The 15,674-nt window shown below is 39.6% G+C and overlaps 1 protein-coding gene across 1 annotated transcript in view; it reads left to right on the forward strand.

Moving 5' to 3' along the window:
* Positions 1–2,381: 2,381 nt before the first annotated feature.
* The window catches only part of SYNPR (synaptoporin), a 148,692-nt gene continuing 135,399 nt past the window's right edge, over positions 2,382–15,674 (forward strand). The window contains exon 1 of the mRNA XM_081820256.1: positions 2,382–2,755. Coding sequence (XP_081676382.1) covers positions 2,732–2,755 — 24 coding nt within the window. The 5' untranslated portion in view covers positions 2,382–2,731. The remainder of the gene's footprint in view (positions 2,756–15,674) is intronic.

Raw genomic sequence — 15,674 nt, forward strand, 5'->3', positions numbered from 1 at the left:
CGTCCTGTCACCCAGGGTGTTAAGTAAGGTGGCCAAGTTCATACGAAATCAGCAGAGCCTGGGCACGGGATTTGTCAGCTCAGTAAACCTTCTGTCTACACCAGGGTTCCTGGTCTCTACACTGTGAGAAGAACGGTGGAATTATTTCAGGGTCCGTGTATCCATATGTGGATTACTCATGTTCTGTAGGCTAAATAAATAAAAGTGTAGGTACCATCATGTAGTACTGGAAGGAGTAGTTAACAGCTTGGAGTCTGGCATCTGACTAGGTTCAAGTCTTGGCTTTATCAAGTATTGACTATGTACCTTTAAATAGGTTGCTTAACTCTGGGTCTTGATTTCCTCTCTGGTAAACTGGAATGAAAATAGTAGCTCTTCCTAGCTTTTGTGATGCCCACTTAAGGTAATCCATTTATACTAAAAAAAAAAAAAAAAAAAAAGGAAAGAAGGAAGGAAATCACTTAGTAGAGTATCTGGCACAGAACAAATATTCAAGAAATGTTTGCAAAAAAAAAAAATTAAAAAAAAAAAAAGAAATGTTTGCTATTATTATGTGGAAGACAAAACTTTTCTTTCTTTTACTTGAAATGGGGATCTTAATATTCAAAAGGGCTGAGACTGACTCACTCTCCACCCTGAGAAAACTATTAAGTGTCGTTCTCCCCTCTGGGTGTGTGGCTAGAACAGTGACTTCCTCAGCTCTGCTCTAACACCGCTCACCAAGCAGCTACAGCATGGGGATGTTACTCCTTCACTCAGTTTTTCATTAATTTATTCAACAGATGTTTACTGGGTGTGAACTTAAATGCCTGGCAGTTCTTAGCCTTTTCTGTTCTGCTTCGACTGTGTTCATTTGCTTAATTTACTCCCCTGAGTAATTTCCATCACTGAAATGCAGTGATTTTTCAATTGGCAGATGAGGGGTGGTGGCAGAGAGAGTAAGGGGGCATAAAGTTCCTATCAGAATTTCAAAGGGACCATGGGGTGTACACAATTTGAAGCATTCATGAGTGCCCCGAAGGCTTGTGTGTAAGGAACAATTGGATCAAAGCTGGAGGAGAAAGGCAGCTGGAGGATCCTTATCCCAGGTTGTCTGTGTGTGGTGTGGGTTGGGAAGCAATGCCTTAGCCATCCTTCGTTTGTTCCCCACACTTCTCCAGTGACAGCACTGTGTGGTGTTAGCATGCCCATTTTACAGAAGACCGAGGCTCAGAGATCTTAAGGGACTTCCCAGGTCACTTGGCTGGGAAGTGGAGGCTCGGGACTAGACCCTGGGTTGCCTGGCTCCTCATCATGTTTTGCTTGTCTGTTTGTCTGTTTGGTCCTACAACCTCCCACAGGACCTGCCACCTTTCCCTGCCCACTGAGTTGTTACTCTGTGTATGGAGAAGGAAGAAAGGGAGTCTGGGAGGTGGTGGTGATAATGATGATGGGATGCAGTGTGGTGGTGGTATGTGTGTGTGTGTGTGTGAGTGAGAGAGAGACAGAGACAGAGGGGTGGGGGAACCTAAAGGAAGACTCTGGACAAATTCTGAATTATTATCTACCAATAAAAAAACATGGCCAGTCAAGGTGAGTTTGGGTCTGGCCTTTATCTGCACAAAAGATAAAGCAGAGACACCTGAGCCAACCTAACATTATTCCTGTACTGAGTGGGGTCCCGAAGTGGGGAACGGGAAGGGAAGAGGCCTAGAGGTCTCTTGGGCCATTGCTGTGGTAGGCCATGGAGAGAAATCACCCTCAGGAAGCCTGTGTGAGGAGAGCACGGAAGCTGTGGGCAGCCTCTTCATGAATTTGGTGCCAATTCCCCCCCAAAACATGTTGCCTCAGCATGCCATGATTCTGGCCCCTTGAACTAGCCAAGCTCATCTCTTTCCTGCAGAAGCCCATTCGTAGGAAAAGCAGACCCAGCTCATGTTTAAACCTCTGAAGCCTTTTCAGTTTTATGATTTTGCAGAAAGCTTTAAGTAACACTCCTGTGACAAATGGACACCCAAATTGTAATTTGTTCCTTCCTTCCCCAGTTGCCAGAGCCCAAAAAGTTGTCCTATACCATCACCTTAATGATTTTTTATGGGTGGTACATGAATTTCCCAAATGGGTATCATGCATAACATCCAGGCATTTCCATAAAAATGAGGGCAATTTTTTTTTTAACAAACATAAACATTTACCTAATCTATGCAAATCTATTCATCAGGATTTTATAAAACCACCACTTCCCACCCACACCCCCAACCCACAAAATCCTGGCTCCTTTTTGTTTCCCAGTTTGTTTCTAAGCGCTATGTTGAGAGAGGAGGGGGCTCCTGGAGTAAAGGGGGAGATGGTGCTCTCTTCATGATGCAGTCTGCTTGCTCACAGCAGCCCTGCGCTTGCAGTTGTGAGCAAAGAGCCAAGTGTGGGAGCTCACCATGATGGTAACCACCTCCCCACAAGGCAGGCAGCCTTTCGCCAGAGGGAAGTATCAGGTTGCTGTACTTCGGCTGTGGGTTGTCACTGTCTAATAATATGACCGTTTTGCCATCTCTCTGCAAATAAGGCAGAAGCTGCTACCTGATTGGTATAACATCTCACTTTCCCTCCTCATTGATTTTCTTGTTCTCCTCCTTTGCTTCGTAAAAAGAGGGACAAGTGGCTGGTGCTGTGGACAGAGAAGCTTTATTTTTAGCATGAGACAACCTCTATTTTCTTTCAGGAGAGGGAAGTTGGATTATCAATTCTTTTGTAAATGTGTATGGTGATATTTGCTCCGGTAAGTTTTTATACCTCTCTCGATTTACTGCTGTCTGGGGAGATGTGTGTGTGTGTGTGTGTGTGTGTATTTGCATGGGTACATTTAGGCTGCACACTTTTCTTTCCAAATATCATTTTTTAAATCTTTAGTGGTAACATTTTTTTTTTTACTTTGCTTTCTTATAGTCATATTTTTAAGCCAAAGAGGCTGTGCTGTGTGATAATGTGATGCTTACCTTAGTTGTTGAAGGATGTGTTGGGTTTCTTTCAACATAGTAAGGAAACTATTTAAGCAAACTTACATTTGGCTTTATAAAAATGTAATGTCATTCTACCCCACCCTTCCCCTTTGGAGTGTTTAATGTCCTAAGTATATTCATTGTGTTACAGCCTGCTTACCATTTTAATTAAAGTTTCTTCATCAGTGTCAGAACATGAATTTCTTCAACTCCATAAATAGCTGCCAAATATCGTATTGCAGTGCCGAAAGGGGTGTGCTAATTTCATAAGGTCTTACAAAGGTGGAATGAATGAGGTGAGTTTTACTGTAAAATTGGGTACGTGTGAACCTTTAAATGAACTGAATTTATGAAAAGTATTCAGATCATTAAAGTAAATCTCTAGCCTTCCGTGAAAAGATGCAATCACAAGCTGTTGCTTCTCTTCTGTCTTATTTGCACAGTATATTTGTGCCACCATCTGTCAGATGCCCAGCCCTGGCTCTTATGTTTCTGTATCCGAAGCTGATGAAGAGCAAAGTTGCTGTTATTAAGTTCAGACTAGTGCAACATGACTATCTGGTCACCGCTGCTCATAATGACTTTTAAATGCATTACCTGGCTAGCTGCATTTTTCTTTTGTTTCCAGAGAGTCTTAGAAGGTCTGAATTCTCTGTTATTAATTCAGAAGTCTGGGAGAAATTCTGTGAATATAATTACCCTAGACAGAGATGATAAGATGATTAAGTAATTGCTCCAACAGAAACAAACTGATGCTTTAATTTTCTCTTTATGTTACACAATCAACAAATCTGCACAGGCTTTATCATGGTGAAATGAATTAGAATATATTTATAATGAAAGTTAAAGGCACCTTTGAATGAGATGCAAGATGAGGTCTGATTAAATATTTTTCAAAGATTTTGAAAGTGAACTTGGGAATGTTGTGCATGCCTAGACATTTTAGGCATAGAATCTTCAGAATAGCAATTATTTAGATCCTGCATCATCTAAGGACAATTCATGGAACTAGTAATGAGTGTCTAGGAATGCACTGATCCTCACATCTACTTTCTTTGGGGCATTCTGCCCCTCACACGCCTTTTGCATGCTGGAATGAATCTACTCTTTTCTGACAAACAGAATTCTGAATTTTGATTAATCTAGTTCAGCCTCAAAAATAGTTCAACCTCAAAAACCCTACAAATACACATGAACTTATATTGCCTGTTACCGGGTTCACAATGTTACTAATAACAGCTTTCGATGCCATAAACCCTCACTGGAACCAAGTGTTCCTTAGCAGATTGTTTATTGAAAAACAAACAAAACTTTTATCCTTGGGCTGTTGGTATTTACTGCTAAATGAACTTCCCTCACCCTCCCCACCCATACCCTCTTCCTCAACTTCCCTAATGCCTTTTGTCATCCTTCTCCTTTCATGGCTTTAGAACAGGTTATGTACAAAGTTGTTACCTGAAAACAGAGTTTATCATCATCTGAAGCTGTTCAGTAATGTAGATTAATGAAGATGTGAGGGGGGATAGCACCCTACGGGTAAAAGCATCTGTCTTTTCCTCCAGGTTGCCAGCTTACAAAAGTGTTAAGCCTCCAAGCATGCTTGGACTCACTGACATAGGAAGGGAAAGGGGCATCTGTATCTTAAACAGGTCAAGATCCTTAGTTTGACTCAGTGTTAGTGTGCATGGTCTTTAAAAGCATCACTTCAGAAAAGCCCAGAATGCCATCACCAAAAAACTGTTGTAATCTATTCCAAGGAATAAAAATCTGTGCCATGTTGGGGAAAATAATACAGGGAATTTTTATGTCAAATTGAGATCATTTATTCTTTTTAGCAAAATAAAGAATGCAAAAGTGGCTTCCATTGAATAAGTACCACTGTTTGCTTAACTGTGCCAAGCATTTAAAATAGCTTATTTAACCTTCATCACCATCCCACGAAGGAGATAGCACAACCTCCCCATTCTACAGATGAGAAAACAGAGACATAGAGCAAGTATGTAAGTTGCTTGAGTCAACACAATGATGATGGTGATGATGATGATGATGATGATGAAACTCAGAACCAGGTTGGTTCATTCTAAAGTCATTCTTTTCATCTGTCCCCTCTGTCTGGGCTTCACTTCATCCATGCAATCTTCAATTAACTCCTAGACTGGAATGATTTCTCAGGACTTACAATAATACACCGTATTTTTGTTACTGTTTTTCCCCCTTCCGACACTATATAACCTCCTTCTCAGGCTGTGCTTTTGTGACTCCAAGCTAATTATGTGTTTGAAACCGGAGAATGTGTGTTTTATTTCTACTCAACTTGTGCATCTAGAAAGATGTGGACATGACAAAAGGGAGCCAGCCTACGGAGAGATATATGCAGAAGTGGCTAAATTAAGGTAGCTTTTTTAACTGATTAAAAGAGATCCATCCCTTTGACTTTCAATCTTTTGAATGTAGAGTAAAAATAAAGATGGGACGATAACTTCGAAATATCAAAATCTCAGGTCTGGTTCATCATTGATGCAAATGTAAAAAGCAATTACAACTGAATTGGTTATTTGTAGAGAACTTTGTAGAATTTGCAACTTCCTTTTACTCACCCCAGCATGATTTTCTTTCACTTTTGGCTACTGGAAAGAACTGAGGTGGCACTTCAGATAGAATATTGCAAAGTGTCTATACCACCTGGGTCATTAAAAAATGAACACAGCTACCGATAAGCATGCTGAGGAGTGTGACAAAGTTGAAATTGAGAGTCCCCAAATGCATTCTTTTGCACCTGAACTTCCCATTTGAAATCCATTTAAGCCAATAAAATTCAATTGAGTCTTATAGGGGGAAAAATGCACTGACATAGAATCAATATGTTTGAAATTTCTCTTCAACTGGCAGTTTTTGGATTGGAGGCAGGCCATACTAGTCATGAGGTGAGTCTGTGAAATGCTGCATTTTATTTCCTTATTTCCTCCAGTGAGAGAGAACAGATAAGTTCATAAGTGGTGGAAATGTTACTAGAAGATAGAACCCAGCACAGGACACCCTTGCTATACTTCACCAAAACCCAGAGAAATCTAAAAAAATGAACAAAGAAACAAAACAACCCACCACAAAATGGGAGGACTAAGAGTTAAGGTTTGCGGTGTTGACACCATATTGACTTCTTGGTGTGATTTGCTGTGTCTAATAAGCAATAGCTTTTGAGCTCTCCACCTCCTGCCCTGGTGTAGACACCCAGTTAATTAAAAAGAATTCAGCATGTAGTACACAATAAAATGTTTCCAAAATGATAGTCATTTTTGTCAGAGGCAAGCTTGGAAACTTATTGATTCTCTATTACTTCTTTTTCTTGCTCTTAAAAAAATAATAATTGGGTGGTTTAATCAGAAAGTGTGGTATTTAGAGCCAGTCAGGGTAAAGACATTTTAATCAATCTGTTTTTTCCAAGAGTATTTATGAGGATCCTAAATATATTAGAGCCATCAAATAAGCACTTTTACTGTAATGAAATATGTTGTGCTCTGCCACAGTGCTCATCAAATACAGGCTCTTCCTTAAAACTAAACTTAAAGACAGTTTTATGAAGCGTGTCGTATTTCAGTCTCCATCTGCAAGATACAGCTTTCCTCACAGAGGTGATCAAATTCAAAATAAATAGCAGTAGAGATTGTACTTTATCTTACCTATGTTTCCTTCTGTCTTTTCTTTGGCTATAGATATGTCTACTTAAACATGTTGATCATTAAGAGCTTAAAAATGATCTATTAAGTAAGGAGAAAGCAGCTGGTCTAAGGCATAATGAGTGTTAGAGCAGTCTTAAATTTGTCATCAAACATTCTAAGCTGGTGTACAAACAGAGTTAGTGGTCCTGTTCCATACTTGTGTAAGAAAATGGAATCAGTGAGGATTTAGAGCTTGATATGAGTACATGAAGTGCTAAATCCTCTAAAAGAGGTTCTTGGTCATCGATGTATCTTTAAATGTTTCAAGATTAGGGACGAGTTGAAAATGGAAACACCTCGGTCTTTCTACTCTGCTGACTAATGGATCTGCATAATTAATATATTTTACAGTGGTCATTTTTTTGACACAGATTCTAGCCAAAAGTACTAATGGAAAATTATTCTGGGGCAACATGAAACACATTCCACTACAGTTTCTGGGAAGCTTATTCCCAGCACAGGGCAAGCAGTTCACTGTGGAGCTTTGGGTTGTCCAATATAACTGGGTAATCATGACATTATGGTCCTTTGGGGGACTGATGTGTTGGGCACAGAAGGTTTTTATTGATAGTCCCTATGTGACCTCTTTAGCCTTGTTTACTGAATCTTTAAATCCTTCCAAATTACCACACATTGTCTCAGTGCAGACTTTCTGGCAAAGATATGACACATATTTCAGGCTTATTTTATTTCTGGTATAATATGGTCTTAAGAATGTTTGCATCCAATATGAATTATTACTGCAAGGACTTTTTAAGTCACCTTATTGACATCTACCTCTCAGTGATGAACCCATATATCTTTATCTGGTTTTGGATCTCCATGACAGAGAAAAATGGATACAATTTTTTCAAAACCTAAGACTTTCAGATTGCCTTCCTATGAAATTGGATGGTTGAGACTTAAAATTTTTTTAATTGAAAAATTTTTAAAAATTATTTGGGGGAAGATTTGAGGAAAAGATTGGAACATTGACTTCACCAGGCTCTCCTTTCATTCATCTTATATTTAAGGATGCCTGTCATGTGCTAGGCACCAGGCTAGGTATGGGAGATACACGGATGAACAGATAATATTTGTACTCCCAGAACTAAATGCCTTTTATTTTCCATTTTCTCACCTAAACCTAGTTTCTATTTCATGGCCCATGATGTGTCTTCCTAAAAGCATAATTGAACTGTTTTAGCAAGACATTTGCAGGAAATATGTGCTTTTGGTCCTATCTGTTCATGCTCAGAGAAGGAATAAGAATGAATCCATTTATTTACAGATGTGATTACTGTCTGGCTGAAATGAATGGTTTGAAGGGGGTAGCTAGAAGAGTTCATGCAAAGCTTGTGTCTTATAAGCATTATTTCTTGCTCCTAGGCATTCTCAGATTTGGCAGGCTGTGCTTATTCTTGCCTAGTGTTAGGGAAGGAAAGAAAGGGAAGAAGCTTCAACAGGGCAGGAAAGCAAAGAAGATGGAGCATAAACTGAGAGGAAACCTAGAGGAACTAAGATTTTCCATGGCCATCTGAACTAGGTTTAACTTACATTATCTGGTTCTCTGTTGGTGTTCCATTCCCTCACCCATCTATTTAACAAATGTAGATAGATTAGATAGATAGATAGATGATAGATAGATAGATAGATAGATAGATAGATAGATAGATAGATAGTGTCCACTTTATGCCAAGTACAGTGCTAGATGCTAAGGCACAGGAATAAACTGAATATACTCGTTTCTTAACTCCTACAACTTCTAATAAGCCAGGATTTCTCAGCCTCAACACTATAAACATTTTGGCCCAGATAATTCATTGATGTGAGGGGTTGTTTTATGCATTGCAGAATGTTTAGCATCATGCCTGGCCTCTATCCACTAGATGTCAGTAACAACCCCCACCACCACCACCAAGTTGTGACAACCAAAATTATCTCCAGACAACACCTAATAACCCGTGGTTTAGAACCACTAGGCAAGAAACTTAGTGATCATTAGTGACCATCATCTGCTTTGATCAATACTTCCCATTTCTACTTTTCTTACTTTCAGATGCTTTGCTGCATGGTTCACCCCAAGATTTTTACGCTATTTTTTTTCCAAACATTTTGTATAACTTGCCTAACAAAGACAAATAAGATATCTCTATTTTTTTTACTATTGTTATCCCTTCTGTATAACACTTTACTACATTCACTTGGCTTACATTGTCTCATTTGATTCCAGCAATCAATAAATGAGACAGTGTTAAAATGTTATGAACTTTTAACAGATGAAAAAATGGACATTTAGAATGGCTATATGCAATTAATGATGAATAGAACCTGGATTCACACTCGCATACACTGACTAAAAATCCGGTGTTTTTCTAAAGAATTGTAATATTTAATAGAGAAAAGGTAAGTATATTTAAAGTACACCTTTTCTCTTGAAGGCTATTTTGGAAATAAATGCAGTATAGTAGTGGATGGAAGGCCAAAGACTTGACTCCTTACTCAGTATTTATTAGCTGGGAAGTTTGGGAAGTTTACACTCTTAGAATTTCCTTGGTAGTTCAGGGAATACAGAGTGATACATTGCAAAAGCCAGAGGAAGCCCTAGAGATCAGTCTAGCAGAGTGGATAGGGCCCAGCTTTTGAAGTCAGATGGACCTACCATATGAGTCAGCATCCCAGCAGTAAAAGATGACACCCTCAAAACATCTGACCTCTTCCTGATGACTGTAAAATATTAAAACTTAATTTCTTCGAGTCTGAAAATTGAACCCCCAGGAGGTGAGTTAATTTTCTCAAGACCTTATGGTGAATTTGGTACAGAAGGAAGACAAAAGCAGAGCTTAATGTCCCTCCATACAAATGACCTGAAAAATCATTTCAAATGGAGAAAGGTCAATTTATGGTTCTGGCACATACCAGAAACGTGCATGTTCTGGGTTATTGCCAGATGTCTAGGTGCCTGAGATAGGTCCCTAGTGGTTTTAACTAAGTATACCCAAGAATCTTTGGGGTGAGTATAACCATGTTTCTGGCCTCATTAGAAGCTACAGAGGCATGGAGTATCTTGATGGATCTTAGAAGAGTGAAAGACATTGAGAGCACCTGAAAGACAGGTGGTAATTCTCCATGGCACTCATCACATAGGCTCCTGAGCTTGAATAGATGCATGGCTTTCCCAGGACAGGGGCTCATATTGTACCTGTGCCCATATCCTTGTTAAAAGGTGTCTGTAAGTGTTGAGACACTTGGCTCATTTGCCAAGATAAAAGGCTTTCTAAGCATATTGTTCTGGCAGGATGCCCATCAAGAAAACTGTCTTCTGCCTGCACTATCTTGGCGAACTGACTTGGAATGAGAGGAAACCAGTCCAAATCCTGGCTCTGCCACTTTTGCTCCTTTAGACCATTCATTTGCCTGCTCTGGGCCTCGGTCTCTTTATCTGTAAAATGGAAATAATGCTTCCTCTCTCTAGAGTTGCCGAGAAGATTGCTGTCATAGACAATGTAGGAAAGCCTTGTTGTGACCGTGCAGGCCTAGACACTATTGTGTCTCTCTGTTGTCACTGTCATCATTTCCTTCCTTGTGCAGTCACGGGCCATTCTGCTCTCAGTTTTCACTCCATGTCCTGATGAGTGCTTGAGGCAGGGGAAACGTTTCCCCAGTCTACCAGGAAAATGACTGCAGTTATGGGATGTGTCTAAAGTTGTCTGGAAATGCTTTGATGGGCAATTCCATCTCAAAGGGAGATTTATGTCCAGATTATAAATTGCAGAGATGGTATCATCACTGAAGAATAACTATAATAAAACCAAATGCGATATGGGGAAAGCAATTCCCTGTGATCAGCTCATCTTAAAAAAAGCCCATGAATTTTCCTTTCTACTCCTTTGGAACCTTTTCACCCCCTCTGTCCAGGCATAACCCATTTGCTGCGGTGGGTGGAAGAGGAGGTAGACATGACCTTTGATGTCTGTCGTGCATCATGTTCTAATACTGTGTGATTTTAACCCTCTCCTCTCTCTATGTGATCCCAGAAGCTCCTCTGGAGAATTCACAAATGCAGATTGTCTCCTCCCTGAGGACCAAAGGTCAGGGAATACCTGTCAATACCTGCACTGGGTTCCTTGTTAGCCCCCAATGCAGGAAATTCAAAGGTTTCTCATTTTTCTTATTTTAATTACCACAAAGCACCTCCTGACACATCTGATCAGAAACCTCGGTTAGCTCATATTTTTTTCCAAGACCATTATCTGCTGGCTGTCCTTCCCCAGACTCCTTTCCCTCAGCTCACTTTTTCACTCCAGACTGGCATTTATAAACTCCTCATCCTCAAAGGAATTTGGAAAACACTTACTCCAAACCTGCCCCAGACCAGTTCCCCAGGATCATTTTTTTTCTCCCTCTCCCACTGCCTCTATCCTCTAGGAGAGTGTTTCTCAAACTTTTTTCCTGTGGATCTCTCCTGGAAGTCAAGGATGTTTTTTTACTCATTCACTCGTTCATACATTCATTCATTTATGCAATCTACTGCATTTACTGAGCAGTGATGGTATGTCAGGTTCAGTGTTAAAAAAATTGGGATACAGAGAGGTACCTAGCTGGCTCAGTTGGTACAGCATGCAACTCTTAATCCTGGGGTCATGGGTGCCAGTCCCATGTTGGGTGTAGAGATAACTTAAAAAAAATCTTTAAAAAAAAATTGGGATACAGACGTGACTAAAACAGATGTAGTCCCTACTCTCCTAAGATTTGCAGTCTAATGGGAGAAGAGCTGATTTAAAAATCCCTCTAAAGTGATTTAATTACCATTGTAGTAAGTGCTAAAAGCTAAGCCATCTTGGGTACTAATTATGTGACAGGCATGGCTCCAAGTGTTTTATGCATATTAATTCACTTAATCTTCATAGCAATTCTTTGAAGGAGTTAAAAGGAGGAAGGATTAGAGCCCATAAAATCCTGAAGGACGAGGACTCCTTTCATAAGTCTAGGGATGTTGAATGAGAGGGTCACACAATAGGACAACATGGTAAGAGGCCACATAGCTGACACTTAGGCAGCACTTGCTGCATACCCAGCACTGTGCTCTCCACCTCACAGAGTCTGAACCATCACAACAGCGTGATGAGGAATCACTATTATTATTTTAAGGATGAGGAAAAGGAGGTGTAGAGCCTGAGTCACTTGTCCAAGGTCACACATTTCGTAAATGGTGATCTGAGACCTGGACCTGTGCTCTTACCCACTATGTTAACCTGAAAAAAGCTGATTAGAGCACTCCTCATTTGGTGCATATCCTGGAAAATGCTGGTAAAATGGGGAAAAGAAGGTCCTTGTAATGTGTATCTGAGTAGGACAGCAGTGATCCTTGTTGGAGTGAAATGGGACTTGGGCGCCTAAGAATGTGGAATGCTTAGCCTTTAAGCATATTGCAAGGGTGGACTAGACCAGCAGCATGGCCTGGGAGCTTCTTGGATGTGCAGAATATTGGGTTCCACACCAGATCTACTGAGTATCAGAATCTACATTTAGATGAGCTCTAGCTGATTTACATGTCCATTTAAGTTTTAGAAACTCATTTGTAGAACAAGTTAAAAGATTGGGCTTCCAGCTCTGGTTTTGATGCCAACTGACCAGTTGTTTGAGCTGCCCAGATTTTCTTTGCTCTGCCTCTTCAGTGAGAATGACCTCAAACCTCCTCATGGATGGAATCAAGGGTCACCTCCCCACCACCCCCTGCCAGAAGAACCTGGAGCTGTTGGGAAAAAAAGATTCTGTAGAAACTTAGTCTCTTTAACTTCCAGAATCTTTCTCCTAGTGTGGTCCATGGAGCATCTACATCAGAATCACCTGGGAAGTTGATTATAAATGATATTTAGATTAAAAGTAGACTTCTCAGAGCAGCAATAAATGCCAAAATACAGTGTAATGTCTTTAAACACTAAGAGAAAATGACTGTCAGATTAGAATTGAAGATTCCTCTTATGGTATTTATGCAGAACAAGGATGCAATAAAAACATTATCAGACAAACATTAAATCACATTTAATTTTTACCTTTAATTAATCCTTTTTTGGGAGGAACTATCAGTGTGGAATGTGTACTTTGGATCTATCCAAACCTTGGATTCAAATTCTGGCTCCCTTTCCCCACTAACTGTGTGATTTTTAATCCAGTGATTTACATTTCTTGAACCCCAGTTTTCTCATCTGCGAAGTTAGGAAAGAACTTTCACTATGGGGGAAGGAAGGGCTGTTGTGAAGTCTTCAGTACTATTTATAAGTATGTGACACCTAGTACTAAACCAAATAAATCGTAAGAGTTATTATTGGCTGTTAAACAAAATGAAATTTCACAAAGTTACTCTCAAATTATCTATAATATCATGATATAATTGTGAAATTATAGTTTGGTTGCTATAAATAGAAACCTACTTTGAAAATTTTAGAAGTGATTAATTTAATTTAGCATGTGTATCTTATCATTTCATTCTTTCATTTATTTAGTCATTCAACACACATTATTTAAGATTCTACTAAGTGAGGGGGGTGGGGGGATGGTTTAGCCTGGTGATGGGTATTAAAGAGGGCACGTACTGAATGGAGCACTGGGTGTTATATGCAAACAATGAATCATGGAACATAAATCAAAAACTAATGATGTAATGTATGGTGATTAACATAACATAATAAAATTTAAAAAAAAAAGATTCTACTAAGTGCATGGAACTTTCCCAGTCACTCGAAATGCAGGAGTGTTATATGTTACTCAGAGAGTTGGAGATGGGGGCAATAAACAAATAATAGAAAATGTTAGATCATGGTAAGAGCTATGGAGAATTATAGATCAGGTAGAAGAGATCTAATTCTTTCAAACCCATATTTTTATAAATTAAAGAGTAAATTTATTAAGAGAAACCTACAGCAAGGCTTTAGGAGTGTAAATAACTATTTTTCATCCTTGTGAATTTTCAGATTTTCTCTCTAGGTTTTCTTTAAAATCTAGGGTCACCTTATTTGAAAAATTTAAATGGATTCAAGGCTTGATGACCAACTGGGACCACCTTTCCATCTTCCCACAGAATGTTTGACAATTGCAGGTTCATGGCATTGAATACTCGACAATGTCATGCATCATTCCATGTGATGTAACAATAACCCCAGAAAACAAACAGATTAATTGTATATTGAGTTTTCCATCAGGTGAGGTAAACTATGGCTTAGAAAGTTGATTTTCAATTGACCAAGGATTTAGTACTGGCAAGTAGTGATGTGAAGAGTCAAACCCAGGTCTTCTCTCCCCAAATTCAACATGAATTCTACCATAGAACCTCACCTTATTTGACAGTCCCTAAAAGCCTCATAAAAGAAAGGTCAGGGCTCCAGGATAGTGAATGGCTCTGTGTGATGTCCTTGCTCTGCATTATGGGAACTTGTCAAGGTTATTTTAGGTTTAAACTATTACCATTGTCTAAATATGATGGTATTAAGGATGAAAGTGGAATAAATAATATACTGGCAAATAGAATTTGTGAGCCATGGAACATCAGCTTCAAAACAATTGTACATATATTTAAAAATACACACACAAACCTGTTAGGCTATTATGAAATTTTCCAAACCAATTTTACTTAAGGTTTAGAACGGGCTTTTAAAGCATTTTTCTCCTAATATCTCTTTTTTAATACCCTCTGATTTTAATATAGGAACAATTTTATTCTTATTGGCTCAAAATTGAGATTATATCTTAGGGGCTCCTGGGTGGCTCAGTCGTTGAGCGTCTGCCTTCGGCTCAGGTCATGATCCTAGGGTCCTAGGATCAAGCCCCGCATCGGGCTCCCTGCTCAGCGGGAAACCTGCTTCTCCCTCTCCCACTCCCCCTGCTTGTGTTCCCTCTCTCACTGTCTCTCTCTCTCTCTGTCAAAATAAATAAATAAAATATAAAAAAAAAGAAATTATATCTTAGTGAATTCTATCAGCTAAGTGTCCAAATGTACGTTAAAGATGTAACATCCCTCCTTCTCATTATGCCACTAGTCCACAAACAATACTACAACCTAATAATGAAAAGATTAGAGACAATATGTTAAAAGAGGAACAAATATCAGAGCTGGATCTAATTATTAACTCTTCGAGCACAATGAGAACACAACTGGGCTCCAGTGAAGCCATGTTCACCCCTAGACTTTAGTAATCTCTACACCCAACGTGGCGCTCGAAATCATGACCCCGAGATCAGAAGTCCACCTCTAGATTCTAGAATGGTTTCTGCAATGTGGTTTCCTGGGCTGTCTCACAGGGGCAGCTCAGCTAGGTGTTAAGGTAGGATTGCTTATAAAAGTGGGCCTTTCTCTGCATGTTTCTCCCCTACATGGGGTCATCACTCTCCATGCTAAGAATGCCTTCTTCAGCATGCCTCAGAGTCTGTCTCCAGAAGTTATCTGAGGCTATGATGCTCAGAGCCCCCTTGTTTTCCTTCTCTCAAGGTAAGAATTAGCTTCCTGGTGAATTCCCCGATGATGACTTTCTAAGGATAGTTTTCTTTTTTTTTTTTTTTAAAGATTTTATTTATTTATTTGAGAGAGAGAGAATGAGAGAGAGCACATGAGAGGGGGGAGAGTCAGAGGGAGAAGCAGACTCCCTGCCGAGCAGGGAGCCCGATGCGGGACTAGATCCAGGGACTCCAGGATCATGACCTGAGCCGAAGGCAGTCGCTTAACCAACTGAGCCACCCAGGCGCCAACTAAGGATAGTTTTCAATTTCAATCAGTTATGCCTTTTATTCTAGTAACTCCATTCTACTGACCTGATACTTCAACTTAGAATAGCCCTTTGTTATTATTTCATTTTTCTTTCTTAAGGTCTTAACAGGTCACTGTTTTCCCCCTTAGAACTTAAGGACAGCTAAGAACTTAGCAATGAGCATAGCTCCAAAAGCACAGAAGGTACATTTTAATGAGCTCTTCAGTGATGTTTCTTGCATCTGCTAAAACAAATTAGGTCAG

The sequence above is a fragment of the Leptonychotes weddellii genome, chromosome 1 (genome assembly GCF_054177405.1).
Source record: "Leptonychotes weddellii isolate Sample4059 chromosome 1, ASM5417740v2, whole genome shotgun sequence".
Taxonomy (NCBI): Eukaryota; Metazoa; Chordata; class Mammalia; order Carnivora; family Phocidae; genus Leptonychotes; species Leptonychotes weddellii.